This window comes from Microtus oregoni, unplaced genomic scaffold (genome assembly GCF_018167655.1).
Source record: "Microtus oregoni isolate MIOR12 unplaced genomic scaffold, Mior012 000023F_ref0000262, whole genome shotgun sequence".
Taxonomy (NCBI): Eukaryota; Metazoa; Chordata; class Mammalia; order Rodentia; family Cricetidae; genus Microtus; species Microtus oregoni.
The window spans coordinates 29046779-29062746 of NW_024543082.1; the positions used below are offsets into that span (position 1 = coordinate 29046779).

General features: G+C 35.4%; 1 protein-coding gene and 1 pseudogene across 1 annotated transcript; both read left to right on the forward strand.

Annotated features, from left to right (window-relative positions):
* The first annotated feature begins 3111 nt into the window (after positions 1-3111).
* On the forward strand, positions 3112-4044 carry LOC121461866 (olfactory receptor 4C15-like). The gene has a single exon (XM_041673200.1). It carries the CDS (start codon positions 3112-3114, stop codon positions 4042-4044), a length of 933 nt encoding a protein of 310 aa, XP_041529134.1.
* A 9955-nt stretch (positions 4045-13999) lies between these two features.
* LOC121461644 lies at positions 14000-15248 on the forward strand (annotated as a pseudogene).
* The last annotated feature ends 720 nt before the right edge of the window (positions 15249-15968 follow it).

Below are 15968 nucleotides of genomic sequence, written 5' to 3' on the forward strand. Positions count from 1 at the left end.
TAAATATTTTGAATGTGTGAATCCATTTCATTTTAATTGTGATGCTTTAAATGTATAATTATAAGATAACATTTTCTTTTGACTGGTTCAATATTTCATTCAATTGTGGCTATGTAAACATCGCTTCTAATAATGTTGACACCAATATTCACAAGTTATTTTTAATTATGATTTAGAGAATATGATTAAAATGGCGAGGTTGGCTGGGTAAGGTGGCACAAGACTGTAACACTATAACACTGAAGTAGAGATGGTTGATCATGTATACAACCTGACTTCAACCAATCTCATTAAACCCAGATATTTTCATGAAGATAAAATATCTGGTAGTTTGTTCAACCACATAACTATTTACATATAAGCTATTTTTCTTAGCTTTTTAATAAGTTTATTTTTTATTATTTGAGAATTTCATGTATTTAATTTTTTTAGCCCATAAGCTTCCAATTCCTCCTATGTTCCCCCACAGCTGAGTAAAAGCAACACATAGATTCACCTTAACATTGTATTTACTTTCATTTCAGATGAACACAAGTGTTTGAACAGAAGGTTTCAGGTGACTACTTGCTGAGTTTCAGTTGACATTGCAACAGCACTTTAATAAAACTTTATTTGCAAGATTATAAAATATACAATGATATATTAGTCTTAACTAAAAGATTTTTGTGTATTTAGCTAAATTATCCTTTATTAATCATTAATTTTATAGAACTAGATTGCTATAGTTTCTGCTTAGGCTTATGTTCTATATGACATAAAACATAATGAGTGACAATTTGCCATAGTGACTACACTGTACTATCTACTGTTGACTTTGTAACAAAAAATTAGAAAATTGCTTTCTGGAGATGATAGAGTCAGTTCAATTAGAACTGGGCATCTTCTGTTAGCTAAAGATTTAGCTAACCTTTCCTTGATTTTTTAGTTAACACTGGCCTTTTTTTCTCTTGGAAAGCTTTTATTCAGGTTTGTAGGCATTTTTATTTTATTGTTTTGTTTGTTGTTTGTTTGCCTTTTGTAGAAAAAGTCTGTTGAAATGAGTGTCTATGAGTGAGGACATGAGCTTAACATTAAGAACTAATGACCATGCTATGCCTTCACACATGTATATTCTGCCAAAACTTATGAAATCCAGTATTTTACCTTGCAAATAAATATGAAGAATAACACTAAACACCTGTATATAAGCATATTTGTAAACAAAGATTTAATATCCATTATGTATGTATATTAATACAGATAGTCACACAGAAAAAATATATTAAGTAAAATGTTTCTGTTATATGCAGGAGAAGATAAAATGCATTCTGAGATGTAAATTCTTGGGGAAATTGCATGCAAGAAATAGCATATTTGTCTAAATGATCCAATTAAGGAGAGTTTACAAGTGAGTGGTTTATTCTTAGCATTAAAGGCCAATTTCATAAGTAATATTTATCCTTGTCAAGTTAGATTGTCCTTATAGTCATTAGAGATAATTAATTTGTTTAAAAACATATTTTATACTAAATTTATATGCAAATAAAACCATGTTTCTGTTTGTGTTTTTATAATATAATTTAATCATAATATTCTTAACAAGTTAAATTAAAAATTAAATATCAGTGCTCTAAATAATTCCATGATTAATTTCTTTACAGGTATGTACTTTTCTCTTTTTTATTATTTTATTACTTTAAAAAAATACCAATCAAAATTCCCACTTTTTCCTCTCTCCCCACTCTCTCCACATCCCCTCCACACATCTCCTCCAATCTTAAGAGTGGGCAAGAAACCCTGCCCTGTGGAAAGTCCAAGGCCCTCCCCACTACATCCAGGTTGAGCACAGTATACAACCAAAGAGAATAGGATCTCAAAAAGTCAGTACATTCAGTAGAGTATGAGCAAGGAAGTCAAGACCATGAGGGATTCACCCACTGGGACAATTTTCCTGAGCTAATGGGAGCTCACCAACTCCAACTGGACTGGGAGTAAACAAGCAAGGGATCAAACTAGTCCTGAATGTGGTTGACAGTTGGGGCAGACTGAGGGGCCAATGACAATGGCACTGGGATTTGTCTCTACAGCTATGTACTTTTCGTATAGGTGATTGGTTCAGCATTCTTTAATTCTCAATCCTCTACCTTGTCGCTTTATTAAAATGCCTAATTCATACTTGGACAATGAAAAGAGGTACAGTACCTTTATAGATAGAGGGAGACTTAATAAAGACGACCATGTCTACCTAAAATTCTTATCTTAAAAAAAATCTCACTTTTTATGGTGTCAATTCTCAGGAGTGGTCATGGAGTTTTAGACCTAGAATTTCAGAAAGTCCTAATTTAAGTAACTTGATTTTTTTAAACTTAAATTTGACTTAAAAGTTTTAAATTTGTTACATATTTGTCTAAAATGTTGAGTCCTTCCCAGTCTCATTTTTCAACTCCATTTAGTCATTATACCAATAGAATGATTTTTATAAGCTGAGAACACACTGTAAATTGATGAATTAAAATGAAATTTCAACAAGTTCTGCATGAACATTATGTTAATGGGAGTTAATTTTGTACAAAACTTTTTGTGTTATGAAGAACTGATTACTTGATTTGAATTCTACTACTTGACATGCATTAAAACAAAACTTAAAATGTCATGACTTTAAAAGAACATTTTATTTTTTCTTCTATTGGTAGATGGAGCTTCAGTTGATAACTGCAGATGACTCAGCACTACCTTGCTCAATGCAGATGGTAAACATTATCAATAAAATTTAGTCTTTGGTTCATTTTTAAGGTATGGCTTCCAAGGATTGTTAATGTTTTACTCCAAAAATATTTAGAGATTTACTCAAGCTGGATATTAAAATATGGATTATCTAACACAGATGTTTTTATCTAAAGAATATTAAAACTTGTGACTATTTTAAATTATTTAATTTTTCACATAAATTCAATATAATATCTACCAATATTTTCAAAAATATCTTTCCACCATTAAGTTCTAAAGAGTAATAAAATCAATTAAGATAATTATACAGAAAGATACACCATATTGTTGACACTTTAAATTTGTAAGATAAACTTTACTTTTGCAGATTTCATATACTTTTCTTTCCTAGTTCTCTAGAGAATTATGCATAACCAGAGCTTTGTCAATGAGTTTGTACTCTTGGGGCTTTCACAGAACCCTCTAATTGAGAAATTATCATTTGTTATAATTTTATTGGTCTATATTGCAACTGTTGTGGGTAACATGATAATTGTGGTGACCATTGTCTACAGTCCTGCACTGCTAGCATCCCCTATGTATTTCTTCTTGGCATTCCTGTCATTCCTGGATACATGTGTCTCTTCTGTTGTTACACCAAAGATGATTGCAGACTTGGTTCATGAGAGAAAAACCATCTCTTTTGAATGTTGCATGACACAGGTCTTTGCTGTGCACTTTTTTGCTGCAGTGGAAGTCACCATTCTGGCAGCCATGGCCTATGACCGCTATGTGGCCATTTGCAAGCCATTGCACTACTCTTCCATTATGAACAGGAGACTCTGTTTCACTCTAGTGGGAGTGGCCTGGGCGGGAGGATTCTTACATTCTACCATACAAATTATCTTCACTTTGCAACTGCCCTTCTGTGGACCCAATGTCATTGATCATTTCATATGTGACTTGTTCCCATTGCTGAAGCTTGCTTGCACTGACACACACATTTTTGTCATTTTGGTGTTTGCCAACAGTGGGTCTTTCTGCATCATTATATTCTGTTTTTTGCTTGTTTCTTATGGTGTCATTTTGTTCTCTCTGAGAGCACACAGCTCTGAAGGGCGACGTAAGGCTCTGTCCACCTGTGGATCCCATGTTACTGTTGTAGCTTTTTACTTTATTCCTTGTATATTAATATATGCCAGACCTACATCTCCATTCTCTTTTGAGAAAAATGTGTTTGTGTTTACGGATGTCCTTACACCATTGCTCAATCCTATGGTGTACACTTTCAGGAATAAGGAAATGATAAATGCCATTAGGAAAATTTGGAAGATGCTTACAGTGGTTTCTGATAAATAATAAAACACTGTACTTAAATGACTAAGGACATCCACTCAGTGGATAAATACACTTGTTGTATCATAATAAGGACCCTTGTTTTGTTCCTTATCACTCATGTCCAAAAAGGTATAGTAGATCATCATTTAACAATTGTTGTGGAAACCAGAACCAGAAAGTCCCCAAGGATGATCTAGACACTAACTTCTAAATAACACAGCTAGCTCAAGACTCAGTCACAGTGATAGAAATGGATCTTTAACACCTCCTGAAAGCTTTGAAGGCTTGTACCTTGATACCTGAATTTCCTACATTTTCTCACATATATGCATACAGTAAACATATACAATCAAATCAAGTAATTATACTTAACAAGCTTAATGTAAAGAATAGAGAAAATCCACACCCACTTATGCAAGATGTTCATAATTACACTCATATTAAAATATGCAGCACTATTCTATAGAGAACACATTAACACTGTATATGAGAAAATTTTGGGAAATCACACTTCTGCTATGCATTGAATACTCAGATTGGCATATACAATTTAAAGTCAGTTTCAATGAACATAGACATTTTGAATTGGTATTCAGAAATGATTCTGTGAACCTTCACAATGAATTGCATAGTTTTCATATTGAATATATTTAATGTACTTACCAATCAATAAAAACAAGTTCATGACAAAATTAGAAATAAAAATTCAACAAAAATGGTTATATACTTTTTCATAACTCATGAATTGTATTGATTTGGAGTCTGGTTAATTATGGAGTGGGATGTTTTAGGTTTCTGCAAATATATTTACACAAAATAAAATGTTAAGGAATAATTAAAAAAATAAAAAGTCAGTTGTACTCTATGATCTTAAAAATCTAAGGAACCATGAACAAAATTTACATATTAGAATACATATTGAAAATTGGGAGGGCAACATGTGAAATATTCCAGGAGAATATAGGTTGCTTAGTAACACTGATATAATGAAAGTTAGAAATACAAAGTGAAGAATATAATTAGAAACCTTATATTTTTTAATTTAGTATATGAAGATAGGATATTTATTCTTAATATGAGTGTAATCATGAACATCTTGCATAAGTGGGTGGAATTTTCTCTATTCTTTACATGACATCTCACTACAGATTCCTCACTGATGACAGAGACCCAACTGGCTTCAAACCTTTGGGGATCTACCTGGTAATGCTTTCGGAGTGCAGGGATTAAACTTTTACACAAACATGCCAATAGGAGATAGGATTTTAAATCATTATGAATTCATGGGGTGTGGGATATAATCTAGAAGGGATAACTGGCATCAAAACTATATATATAATAAGGGAATGTATACATATATATACATATATACTAGTTCCTTATTTGTAAGTAGCTGTCTCTCTTCTTGATTCCGTTTTGATATTTACATTTTTCAGTAATTTTAGTGTTCTTTCTTACATCCTCTTTCTTAAGACATTTTCACACAATGCTTTCAATTTGCTATTCTATACTATTTCTAACAGAAAAAAAACAGATAACTAACCACAGCTGGTTAAAAATGCCAAGAATGGTAGTCACAGATGGCTTAAAATGGTAGTCATGGATGCAGAAATGTTACTGTGTGATTCCCGACCATTATCTAGTAAATGTTATCTGATATGAGGTATAATTCATGTCATGTGTTTATTTTGTCTTTGGACAGAGGAATAAAACTAAGATAGAAGGGAAGTATTTATTGTGTCTTGAATTCATTTTTTATAGAAGTGGTGTTTTTGAGAACTAGTATTCATATGATTTTTATTGCTGCTGCTACCACTGTTGTTGCTTTTATGAGTCATTTAAGTTATGTATCTACTGTAGTGTGTTAATAGAATAGGAGTACATGAAACACTGCATTAAAATTGTTTAATGTACTAAACAGTTTAGCATGTTCCCTCTCTGAGCAGGGTCTAATGTGCAAGTACAAATTTTCCCTTAAATGTGCACACAATACTCTCCCCCCTCATATTAAACATGCTTTAATATAATCTGCCATATATGTTAAAAGAGAAATTATTTTTAACTCTCTAGAATCTTTATTTTCTGTTATAAAATTTAAACTTAATCCTGTTGTACTAGCTTGTGTCATCAGTTCGAACAACCAGAATGCGGAGTATTGAAATCAATGCGAGTACCAGGTTAACATGGTATGTAGAATGAGAAAGTTCTTACAAATCAAGAAAGCTATGGAGGCACAGAGGCGCAGAGGCGGCGCCAGGCGGCGCCAGACGCACAGAGGCGCAGCGGCGGCGTCGCCAGACGCGGCGGAGCGTGGCCAGACCCAAGCGGCTGGGACAGGCTTGCAATAGGGAGAGAAGATCGCCCTACTACAATTGAATCAAAGAGGTAGGCCTTTGGTTGGCCAGGTCACTGGCACAAGGGGAGCCTGGTCCTGTCCTGAAGATCCTTCGGAGGGGTGAGAGGGTTCTTGGCCTGCAGCAGGAACCACGAAAGAGAGTGGGGGCATTTTGTAAGCGGAGCCCTTGGCCAGCAGGGAAACCTGATCCGGTTTCTAAAGGATCCATTGGATAGGATCAATAGGAGGAGATGGGCAGGCGCCAAGGCAAGAACTCACCCAATAATCCGAAAAACAACATGAAAACATTAGAACCCAATGATCTTACAACAGAAGTATTTGAACAACCTAACACAGAAGAAGTGGAAAAAATCGACTTTATGAAGATAATAGAGTCCCTTAAACAACATGTAAAAAATGCCCTTATAGAAATGGATGAGAAGTATAACAAAAAGTTTGAAGAAATGAGTAAATACGTACATGATACCCTGGGAAACCAAGAAAAAACCATCAAACAGGTAATGGAAACAGTTCAAGAATTGAAAACTGAAATGAAGGCAAAGAAGAAAATACAAACTGAGGACCAGCTGGATATGGAAAATCTAGGCCAACGAGCAGAGTCTACAGAAACAAGCATAATCAATAGAATACAAGAGCTAGAAGAAAGACTCTCAGATGCTGAGGACACCATAGAGAAAATAAACGAACAGATCAAAGAAAACAGCAAAGCCAACAAATTCTCAACACAAAACATTCAGGAACTATGGGACACAATAAAAAAACCAAACCTAAGAATAATAGGAATAGAAGAAGGAGAAGAGTCACAGCTCAAAGGCCCAGAAAATATTTTCAACAAAATTATGGAAGAAAACTTTCCCAACTTAAAGAAAGATATTCATTTAAATATTCAAGAAGCATACAGAACACCAAACAGACTGGATCAAAGAAAAACATCTCCTCGCCATATAATAATCAAAACACAAAATATACAGGTTAAAGAAAGAATATTAAGAGCTGCAAAAGAAAAAGGGCAAGTAACTTATAAAGGTAAACCGATCAGACTTACACCTGACTTCTCGATGGAAACTATGAAAGCCAGAAGGTCCTGGATAGAGGTTCTGCAGAAGCTAAGAGACCATGGATGCAAACCCAAACTACTATACCCAGCCAAGCTATCGTTCACTATCAACGGAGAAAACAAGACATTCCAGGATAAGAACAAATTTAAACAATACGTAGCCACAAATCCAGCCCTACAGAAAGTAATAGAAGGAAAATCGCAACCCAAGGAATCCAACACTGCCAACACTGCCTACAATAACCCAGGCATCTAATGACCCTTCACGAGCACATCTCAAAGAAAGGAGACACACAATCTCTACTACCAAAAGCAATAAGAATAACCGGAGTAAACAACCACTGGTCATTAATATCACTTAATATTAATGGGCTCAATTCACCTATAAAAAGGCACAGGCTAAAAGATTGGATACGAAAACAGGATCCAACATTCTGCTGTTTGCAAGAAACACATCTCAACCACAAAGACAGGCACCTACTCAGAGTAAAGGGTTGGGAAAAGGTCTTTCAAGCAAATGGTCCTAAGAAAAAAGCAGGTGTGGCCATACTAATTTCTAACAAAACTGACTTCAAACTAAAATCAATCAGAAGAGACCGAGACGGTCACTTTATACTCATAACAGGAACAATTCATCAGGAGGACGTCTCAATCCTGAATATATACGCCCCCAATATAAAAGCACCTACTTATGTAAAAGAAATATTACTAGAACTCAAGGCAGACATCAAACCACACACACTAGTAGTAGGAGACTTCAACACACCTCTCTCTCCAAGGGACAGGTCAATCAGACAGAAACCTAATAGAGAATTAAGAGAATTATTGGAGGTAATGAAGCAAATGGACTTAACAGACATCTATAGAACATTCCACCCAAATAGGAAAGAATATACCTTCTACTCTGCAGCTCATGGAACCTTCTCAAAAATTGACCACATACTCGGAAACAAAGGAAACCTCCACAGATACAAAAAAATATCAGTGTCCACCTGTGTCTTATCAGATCATCACGGATTAAAGTTAGAAGGCAACAACCACGCTGCCCTCAAAAAACCGACAAACTCATGGAAACTGAACAGTCATCTACTGAACCACACCTGGGTCAAGGAAGAAATCAAGAAAGAAATTAAAGTCTTCCTTGAAATTAATGAAAATAAAGGGACAACATACTCAAACCTATGGGACACAATGAAAGCAGTGCTAAGAGGAAAGTTCATAGCACTAAGTGCCCACTTAAGGAAAACGGAGAATGCATACATTGGGGACTTAAAAACACACCTGAAAGCTCTAGAAAAAAAAGAAGCAGACGCGCCCAGGAGAAGTAGAAGACTGGAAATAATAAAACTGAGGGCTGAAATCAACAAAATAGAAACACAGAAAACAGTCCAAAGAATCAATGAAACAAAAAGTTGGTTCTTGGAGAAAATCAACAAGATTGATAAACCCCTATCCAAACTAATTAAACGACAGAGAGAGAACACGCAAATAAATAAGATCAGAAATGAAAAGGGGGACATAACCACAGACACAGAGGAAATTCAGAGAATCATTAGATCTTACTACAAAAGCCTGTATGCCACAAAACTGGAAAATACAAAAGAAATGGACATTTTTTTAAATAAGTATCATATACCAAAGCTAAACCAAGACCAGGTGAATGATCTAAATAGACCGGTTTCTCGCAAAGAATTAGAAATGGTTATCAAAAATCTCCCTTCGAAAAAAAGCCCAGGACCAGATGGTTTCAATGCAGAATTCTACCAGAACTTCCAAGAAGAATTAATACCTATACTCCTTAAGGTATTTCACAATATAGAATCAGAAGAGTCATTGCCAAATTCCTTTTATGAAGCTACAGTTACCCTGATACCAAAACCACAAAAAGACCCAACCAAGAAAGAGAATTACAGACCGATCTCACTCATGAACATCGACGCAAAAATCTTCAATAAAATACTGGCAAACCGAATCCAAGAACACATAAGAAAAATTATCCATTATGATCAAGTAGGCTTCATCCCAGAGATGCAGGGCTGGTTCAACATACGCAAATCTATCAATGTAATCCACCATATAAATAAACTGAAAGAAAAAAACCATATGATCATTTCACTAGATGCAGAAAAAGCATTTGACAAAATTCAACACCCCTTTATGATAAAGGTCTTGGAGAGAATAGGGATACAAGGGTCCTACCTAAATATAATAAAAGCTATTTACAGCAAGCCAACAGCTAACATTAAATTAAACGGAGAAAAACTCAAAGCCATCCCACTAAAATCAGGAACACGACAAGGATGTCCACTCTCGCCATACCTCTTCAATATAGTGCTTGAAATTCTAGCAATAGCAATAAGACAACATAAGGAGATCAAGGGGATTCGTATTGGAAAGGAAGAAGTTAAGCTTTCGTTATTTGCAGATGATATGATAGTGTACATAAGCGACCCCAAAAATTCTACCAAAGAACTCCTACAGCTGATAAACAGCTTTAGTAACGTGGCAGGATACAAGATCAACTCCAAAAAATCAGTTGCCTTCCTATACACCAAGGATAAGGAAGCAGAGAGGGAAATCAGAGAAGCATCACCTTTCACGATAGCCACAAATAGCATAAAATACCTTGGGGTAACCCTGACCAAGGAAGTGAAAGATCTACTTGACAAGAACTATAAGTCTTTGAAGAAAGAAATTGAAGAAGACACCAGAAAATGGAAAGACCTCCCTTGCTCTTGGATTGGGAGGACCAACATAGTAAAAATGGCAATTCTACCAAAAGCAATCTATAGATTCAATGCAATCCCCATCAAAATCCCATCAAAATTCTTCACAGATCTGGAGAAGACAATAATCAACTTTATATGGAAAAACAAAAAACCCAGGATAGCCAAAACAATCTTATACAATAAAGGTTTGTCTGGAGGCATTACCATCCCTGACTTCAAACTCTATTACAGAGCTACAGTATTGAAAACAGCTTGGTATTGGCATAAAAACAGAGAAGTCGACCAATGGAATCGAATAGAAGACCCTGACATTAACCCACAAACCTATGAACACCTGATCTTCGATAAAGGAGCTAAAAGTATACAATGGAAAAATAGAGCATCTTCAACAAATGGTGTTGGCAAAACTGGATGTCAATCTGTAGAAGAATGAAAATAGATCCATATCTATCACCATGCACAAAACTCAAATCCAAATGGATTAAAGACCTCAATATCAGTCCGAACACACTGAACCTGATAGAAGAGAAAGTGGGAAGTACTCTACAGCACATGGGCACAGGAGACCACTTCCTATGTATAACCCCAGCAGCACAGACACTAAGGGCATCATTGAATAAATGGGACTTCCTGAGGCTGAGAAGCTTCTGTAAAGCAAAGGACACTGTCACTAAGACAAAAAGACAACCCACTGACTGGGAGAAGATCTTCACCAACCCTGCAACTGACAAAGATTTGATCTCCAAAATATATAAAGAACTCAAGAAACTAGACCGTAAAAGGCTAATCAACCCAATTATAAAATGGGGCACTGATCTGAACAGGGAATTCTCAACAGAAGAACTTCAAATGGCCAAAAGACACTTAAGGTCATGCTCAACTTCCTTAGCGATCAGGGAAATGCAAATCAAGACAACTTTAAGATACCACCTTACACCTGTCAGAATGGCTAAAATAAAAAACACCAATGATAGCCTTTGCTGGAGAGGTTGTGGAGAAAGGGGTACACTCACCCATTGCTGGTGGGAATGCAAACTTGTGCAACCACTCTGGAAAGCAGTGTTTCGGTTTCTCAGGAAATTCGGGATCAACCTACCCCTGGATCCAGCAATACCACTCTTGGGAATATACCCAAGAGAGGCCCTATCATACAACAAAAGTATATGCTCAACTATGTTCATGGCAGCATTGTTTGTAATAGCCAGAACCTGGAAACAACCTAGATGCCCTTCAACGGAAGAATGGATGAAGAAAGTATGGAATATATACATATTAGAGTATTACTCAGCAGTAAAAAACAAGGACTTCTTGAATTTTGCATACAAATGGATGGAAATAGAAAACACTATCCTGAGTGAGGTAAGCCAGACCCAAAAAGAGGAACATGGGATGTACTCACTCATATTTGGTTTCTAGCCATAAATAAAGGACATTGAGCCTATAATTCATGTTCCTAGAGAAGCTAAATAAGGTGAATCCAAAGACAAACACATAGGCATCCTCAGGAATATTAACCTTCATCAGGCGATGAAAGGAGACAGAGACAGAGACCCACACGGGAGCACCGGACAGAAATCTCAAGGTCCAAATCAGGAGCAGAAGGAGACGGAGCACGAGCAAGGAACTCAGGACCACGAGGGGTGCACCCACACACTAAGACAATGGGGATGTTCTATTGGGATCTCACCAAGGCCAGCTGGCCTAGGTCTGAAAAAGCATGGGATAAATCCGGACTAGCTGAACATAGCGGACAATGAGGAATACTGAGAATTCAAGAACAATTGCAGTGGGTTTTTGATCCTACTGCACGTACTGGCTTTGTGGGAGCCTAGGCAGTTTGAATGCTCACCTTACGAGACCTGGATAGAGGTGGGCAGTCCTTGGGCTTCCCACAGGTCAGGGAACCCTGATTGCTCTTCGAGCAGATGAGGTGGGGGGGACTTGATCGGGGGAGGGGGAGGGAAATGGGAAGCGGTTGTGGGGACGAGGCAGAAATCCTTAATAAATAAATAAATTTAAAAAAAAAAGAAAGCTATGGAATCTTGAGAACAATGTACTAAATGGGGAGGAGATTGAGACATTTCCAGTAAATTCAAGAATAAGACAAGAGTGTCTACTTTCTATTTTTATTCAATACAGTAATGTAACTAGTAATTACTTGATGGTTAATATGAACGGTTAACTAGACAGGATTTAGGACCGTCAATATATATATATATATATATATATATATATATATCCTCCATATACACATGTGCAAATTTTTTTAATAGGAGAGCTTAGGGGCAAGCCTGTAAGGATTTATATATCTTAGGTTTATCTCAATTTGCTTACATGGAACAGTCACTTGAAAAATAGATGGTACTGCTGAAATTTTATTTTACTCATTTTTATATTATTACACATTTGTACACAATGTATTTTAATCATATCCAATTCATATCTTAGAAGCTCACACAGAGAAAGTAAAAATTCTCTTTAAAATTTTATGTAGTCTAAATTGAATATCACCAGAAAACACTACAAAAGATGGGGGCAGGGCTAAATCACTGCACCATTGATTATTAAGAATGTAAGAATACATTGCCCACTTCAACTATCATATCTTACTGCAATCAATGAGATAAAACTGTTTTCTTTGCAAATAACAATTATATCATTCATAAGCTTTAGATATGCAAATGTACATCTCAAAACTAAAATTAATTTCTCAGCTCTGTGTTATTTTATTTTTAATATTTAATTTATCCTAATATGTTTATTATTTCATCTTTACTTTTATGCATTTTTTCACAAAAGATGTTCTAATCAAAACCTAAGGATTATAAGATTTTAGGACCATCAAGTCACCTGATCTATATCACAGGTAATGGTAAGGATCTGGATCTAAAGACAAATCTCAAAAGTCTAGAATATTTTCCTTTTTATTTCCCAGTATCATCATTGTAAGAAATGCTGAGTTTCATTATGATATTTTTATTCATGTGTGGCATGTTCTGTGCTTAGCTTATTCTTTGTACTTCTCCAAACTTTCTGCTTTTTCACTGAGTGATAATGGGTAAATTAACTTATTTGACTGTCATTTTTTTATCACTGACTGATCCAATCACTCATAGAACTTCATTTTATTCTCCCATTTCCTTGGTTTTAGTTTGTGAGTAGATTCAGAGTTCATATTTCAGATGCTAGAGCTAAACAATTTAAGTAGTGTTTGTAAAAGTGCTGTCTGTGGGTAAAGCATCTGGATCTTCACATTAAAAACTTTCCTTTGTTATTGTAAGAAAATATGACCACGAGTGACATTTATGATTTTCAGTTTGACCCTAACACTTCGATTTGAGCATGTAAGCTATGTATGAATGTTTTATAGTAAATTGAAATAAATTTTAAAGCATGTATTACAGAATATTATTTTCGTAAATAAGTTAACAATGTATAAGTAAGTGCCAATTAATTAATCCTCAAGAGACTAAATTATATTCAACATGTCAATTCTCTTGAGTTATGTGCCAGCACCGATTTTTATATGTATGTGAGTGGGCCATCATAATCTGAATCAACATTTGCTCTTTTTGATTTATGAATATGCTTCGTCTACACACAGACAAAATAAAAAAGATGCTTTATTGCTTATAGCAAAGAGACTAGATAAAACAACAGTGCAATAAAATTCTCACTAAGAAAAGAACATATAATTTACTGATTCCATGAAATTCAATTTTGGATGACAACTTTGCTGATTGAATATGATATATGTGTACAATAATTTTTATCATTACTCAGATTTACAGAACATATTTTGCCTCCATCTTCCTCTTGAGAATCTCTTAAAACCAAATCTTTGTAAATTAGTTTGAATTTCTGAGACTTTCTACAATCCAAAGATTCAGATAGTTTTGTTTGTTGTGTTTTTGTTGGTTTATGTTGACAGGGGATGTCCTTTTGTATGTTTCAAATATGTGCTTCCTTCAGTGATTGATGAATAAAGATGTCTTGGCCATTGACCAGGCATAATATAGCTAGGCAGTAAATACAAACAGGGGTACAGAGAGAACAAAGGTGGAGTCAGGGAGATGCCATATAGCCCTTGAAGGAGACTTTTTAGGCAGAGAAGGAGAGATTATATGGGATATACTTCTGTTTGCTGCGAATATGTGTTGTTTTAATGTTGATAAATAAAGTTGTTGGGTTTTTTTGTCAGTGGCAAGACAGAATATTGCTAGATGGGAAATCCAAACAGAGATATAGAAAGAAAGAAGACAGAGTCAGGGAGACACCACGTATCTGCTGAAGGGTAGCATGCCAGGGCATGACTGGCAAACTATGACCATGTAGAATAAACAGAGTAGTAGAAAAGGGCTAATTTAACTATGAGAGCTCATCAATAATATACCTAAACCATTGCCCAGCCATTACAATTAATATTAAGTCTCACAATGATTATCTGTGGGACCAGGTAGAATGCAGAAAAGCTTCCAACTACACTACCTAACAATAATAGGTGGCAACATGATAATTGTGGCAAGCATTATTTATAGCTCTGCTTTGCTAGCATTTCCCACATACTACTTATTGGTATCCCTGTCCAAATTGGACACTTGCATTTCTACTACTGTCATACCAAATAGACTATAGATTTCTTCTATGAGAGGAAGACCATCTCCTTTGAATGTTGCATAAAGAAGTGGATAGCTTTTTACTGTCCACTTCTTCACTGGTATGGAGGTATTTTTCACTGCAGTTTTGGCCTATGACTACTTCATAACCACTTAAAAACCCCTTCTCACTGCTATTCATCATGATCAGGAGACTCTCTGGCATTTTGGTGAGGGTAGCCTGGGCAGGGGGATTCTCGTATTCTATTACACAAATTATTTTTACATAGCAGCTACCTTTCTGCAGACCCAATATTTTTATCATGTTTTTGATTTTGTCCCATTGCTGAATCTTGCCTGCATTGACACACTTGTTTTTCTTTTTGGTGTTTACAAATGGTTCTACCTACATCATTATCCTCTCCTTCCTGCTTGTCTTCTCTGATGATGTCTTATTCTTTCTGAGAGCACACAGCTCTGAAGAGTGACATAAAACTCTGTGTACCAGTGGATCCCATATTATGGCTGTGGTTTTGTTGCTCAGGCTTATTGTATAGACTTCAAAAAATAAGAAAATGAAGAACTCCATTAGGAAAATGTGATGAAAATTGATAGTGATTTCTGATAATTATTAAAATATTTCATATACACTGCTGAGGAGATTGATCAGCGGATAAGATCATTATTAGGACTTGAGTGGGAATTTTCAGCACCCATTTCAGAAGACAGTGTAGTAGATGTTTATCCAATGCTCATAAAATTGAAACCAGTAGATTAAATGGTCTCACCAGACTGCTAATCTATTCTAAGAACTGTTGGTTCAAGGTTTAGTGGAGACCTTGTCACAAGGGAATGATGCTTAGTGCCACAGATAGTCATAGTCAGTACCATTTTGACGCTATGTTCATGTGCATAACAACAAATACCATCTACTCCTCATGTATACACAGATATGTACCTCACACCATGTGACACATATTGTACAAATAAAAAACTGTACACTTTGAAAACAAAAAGCAAAAATAAAGATGTCAATATTGATTTGTACAGATATGTCATTTATTATGAAGACATGACATCAGTTTATAAAGTGTAAATAATATTGGAGTGATAAAATTATTTTTCTGAGCTCAAATATTCACTCTAAATTGACTACCCAGTATTATTATTTAACAAATAAAGTCTGTTCAATTTTATACTCTCCTGAA

Excerpts from the sequence above, each read along its gene's own strand:
- LOC121461866 (XM_041673200.1), top strand. The coding sequence starts at position 3,112 with ATGCATAACCAGAGCTTTGTCAATGAGTTTGTACTCTTGGGGCTTTCA.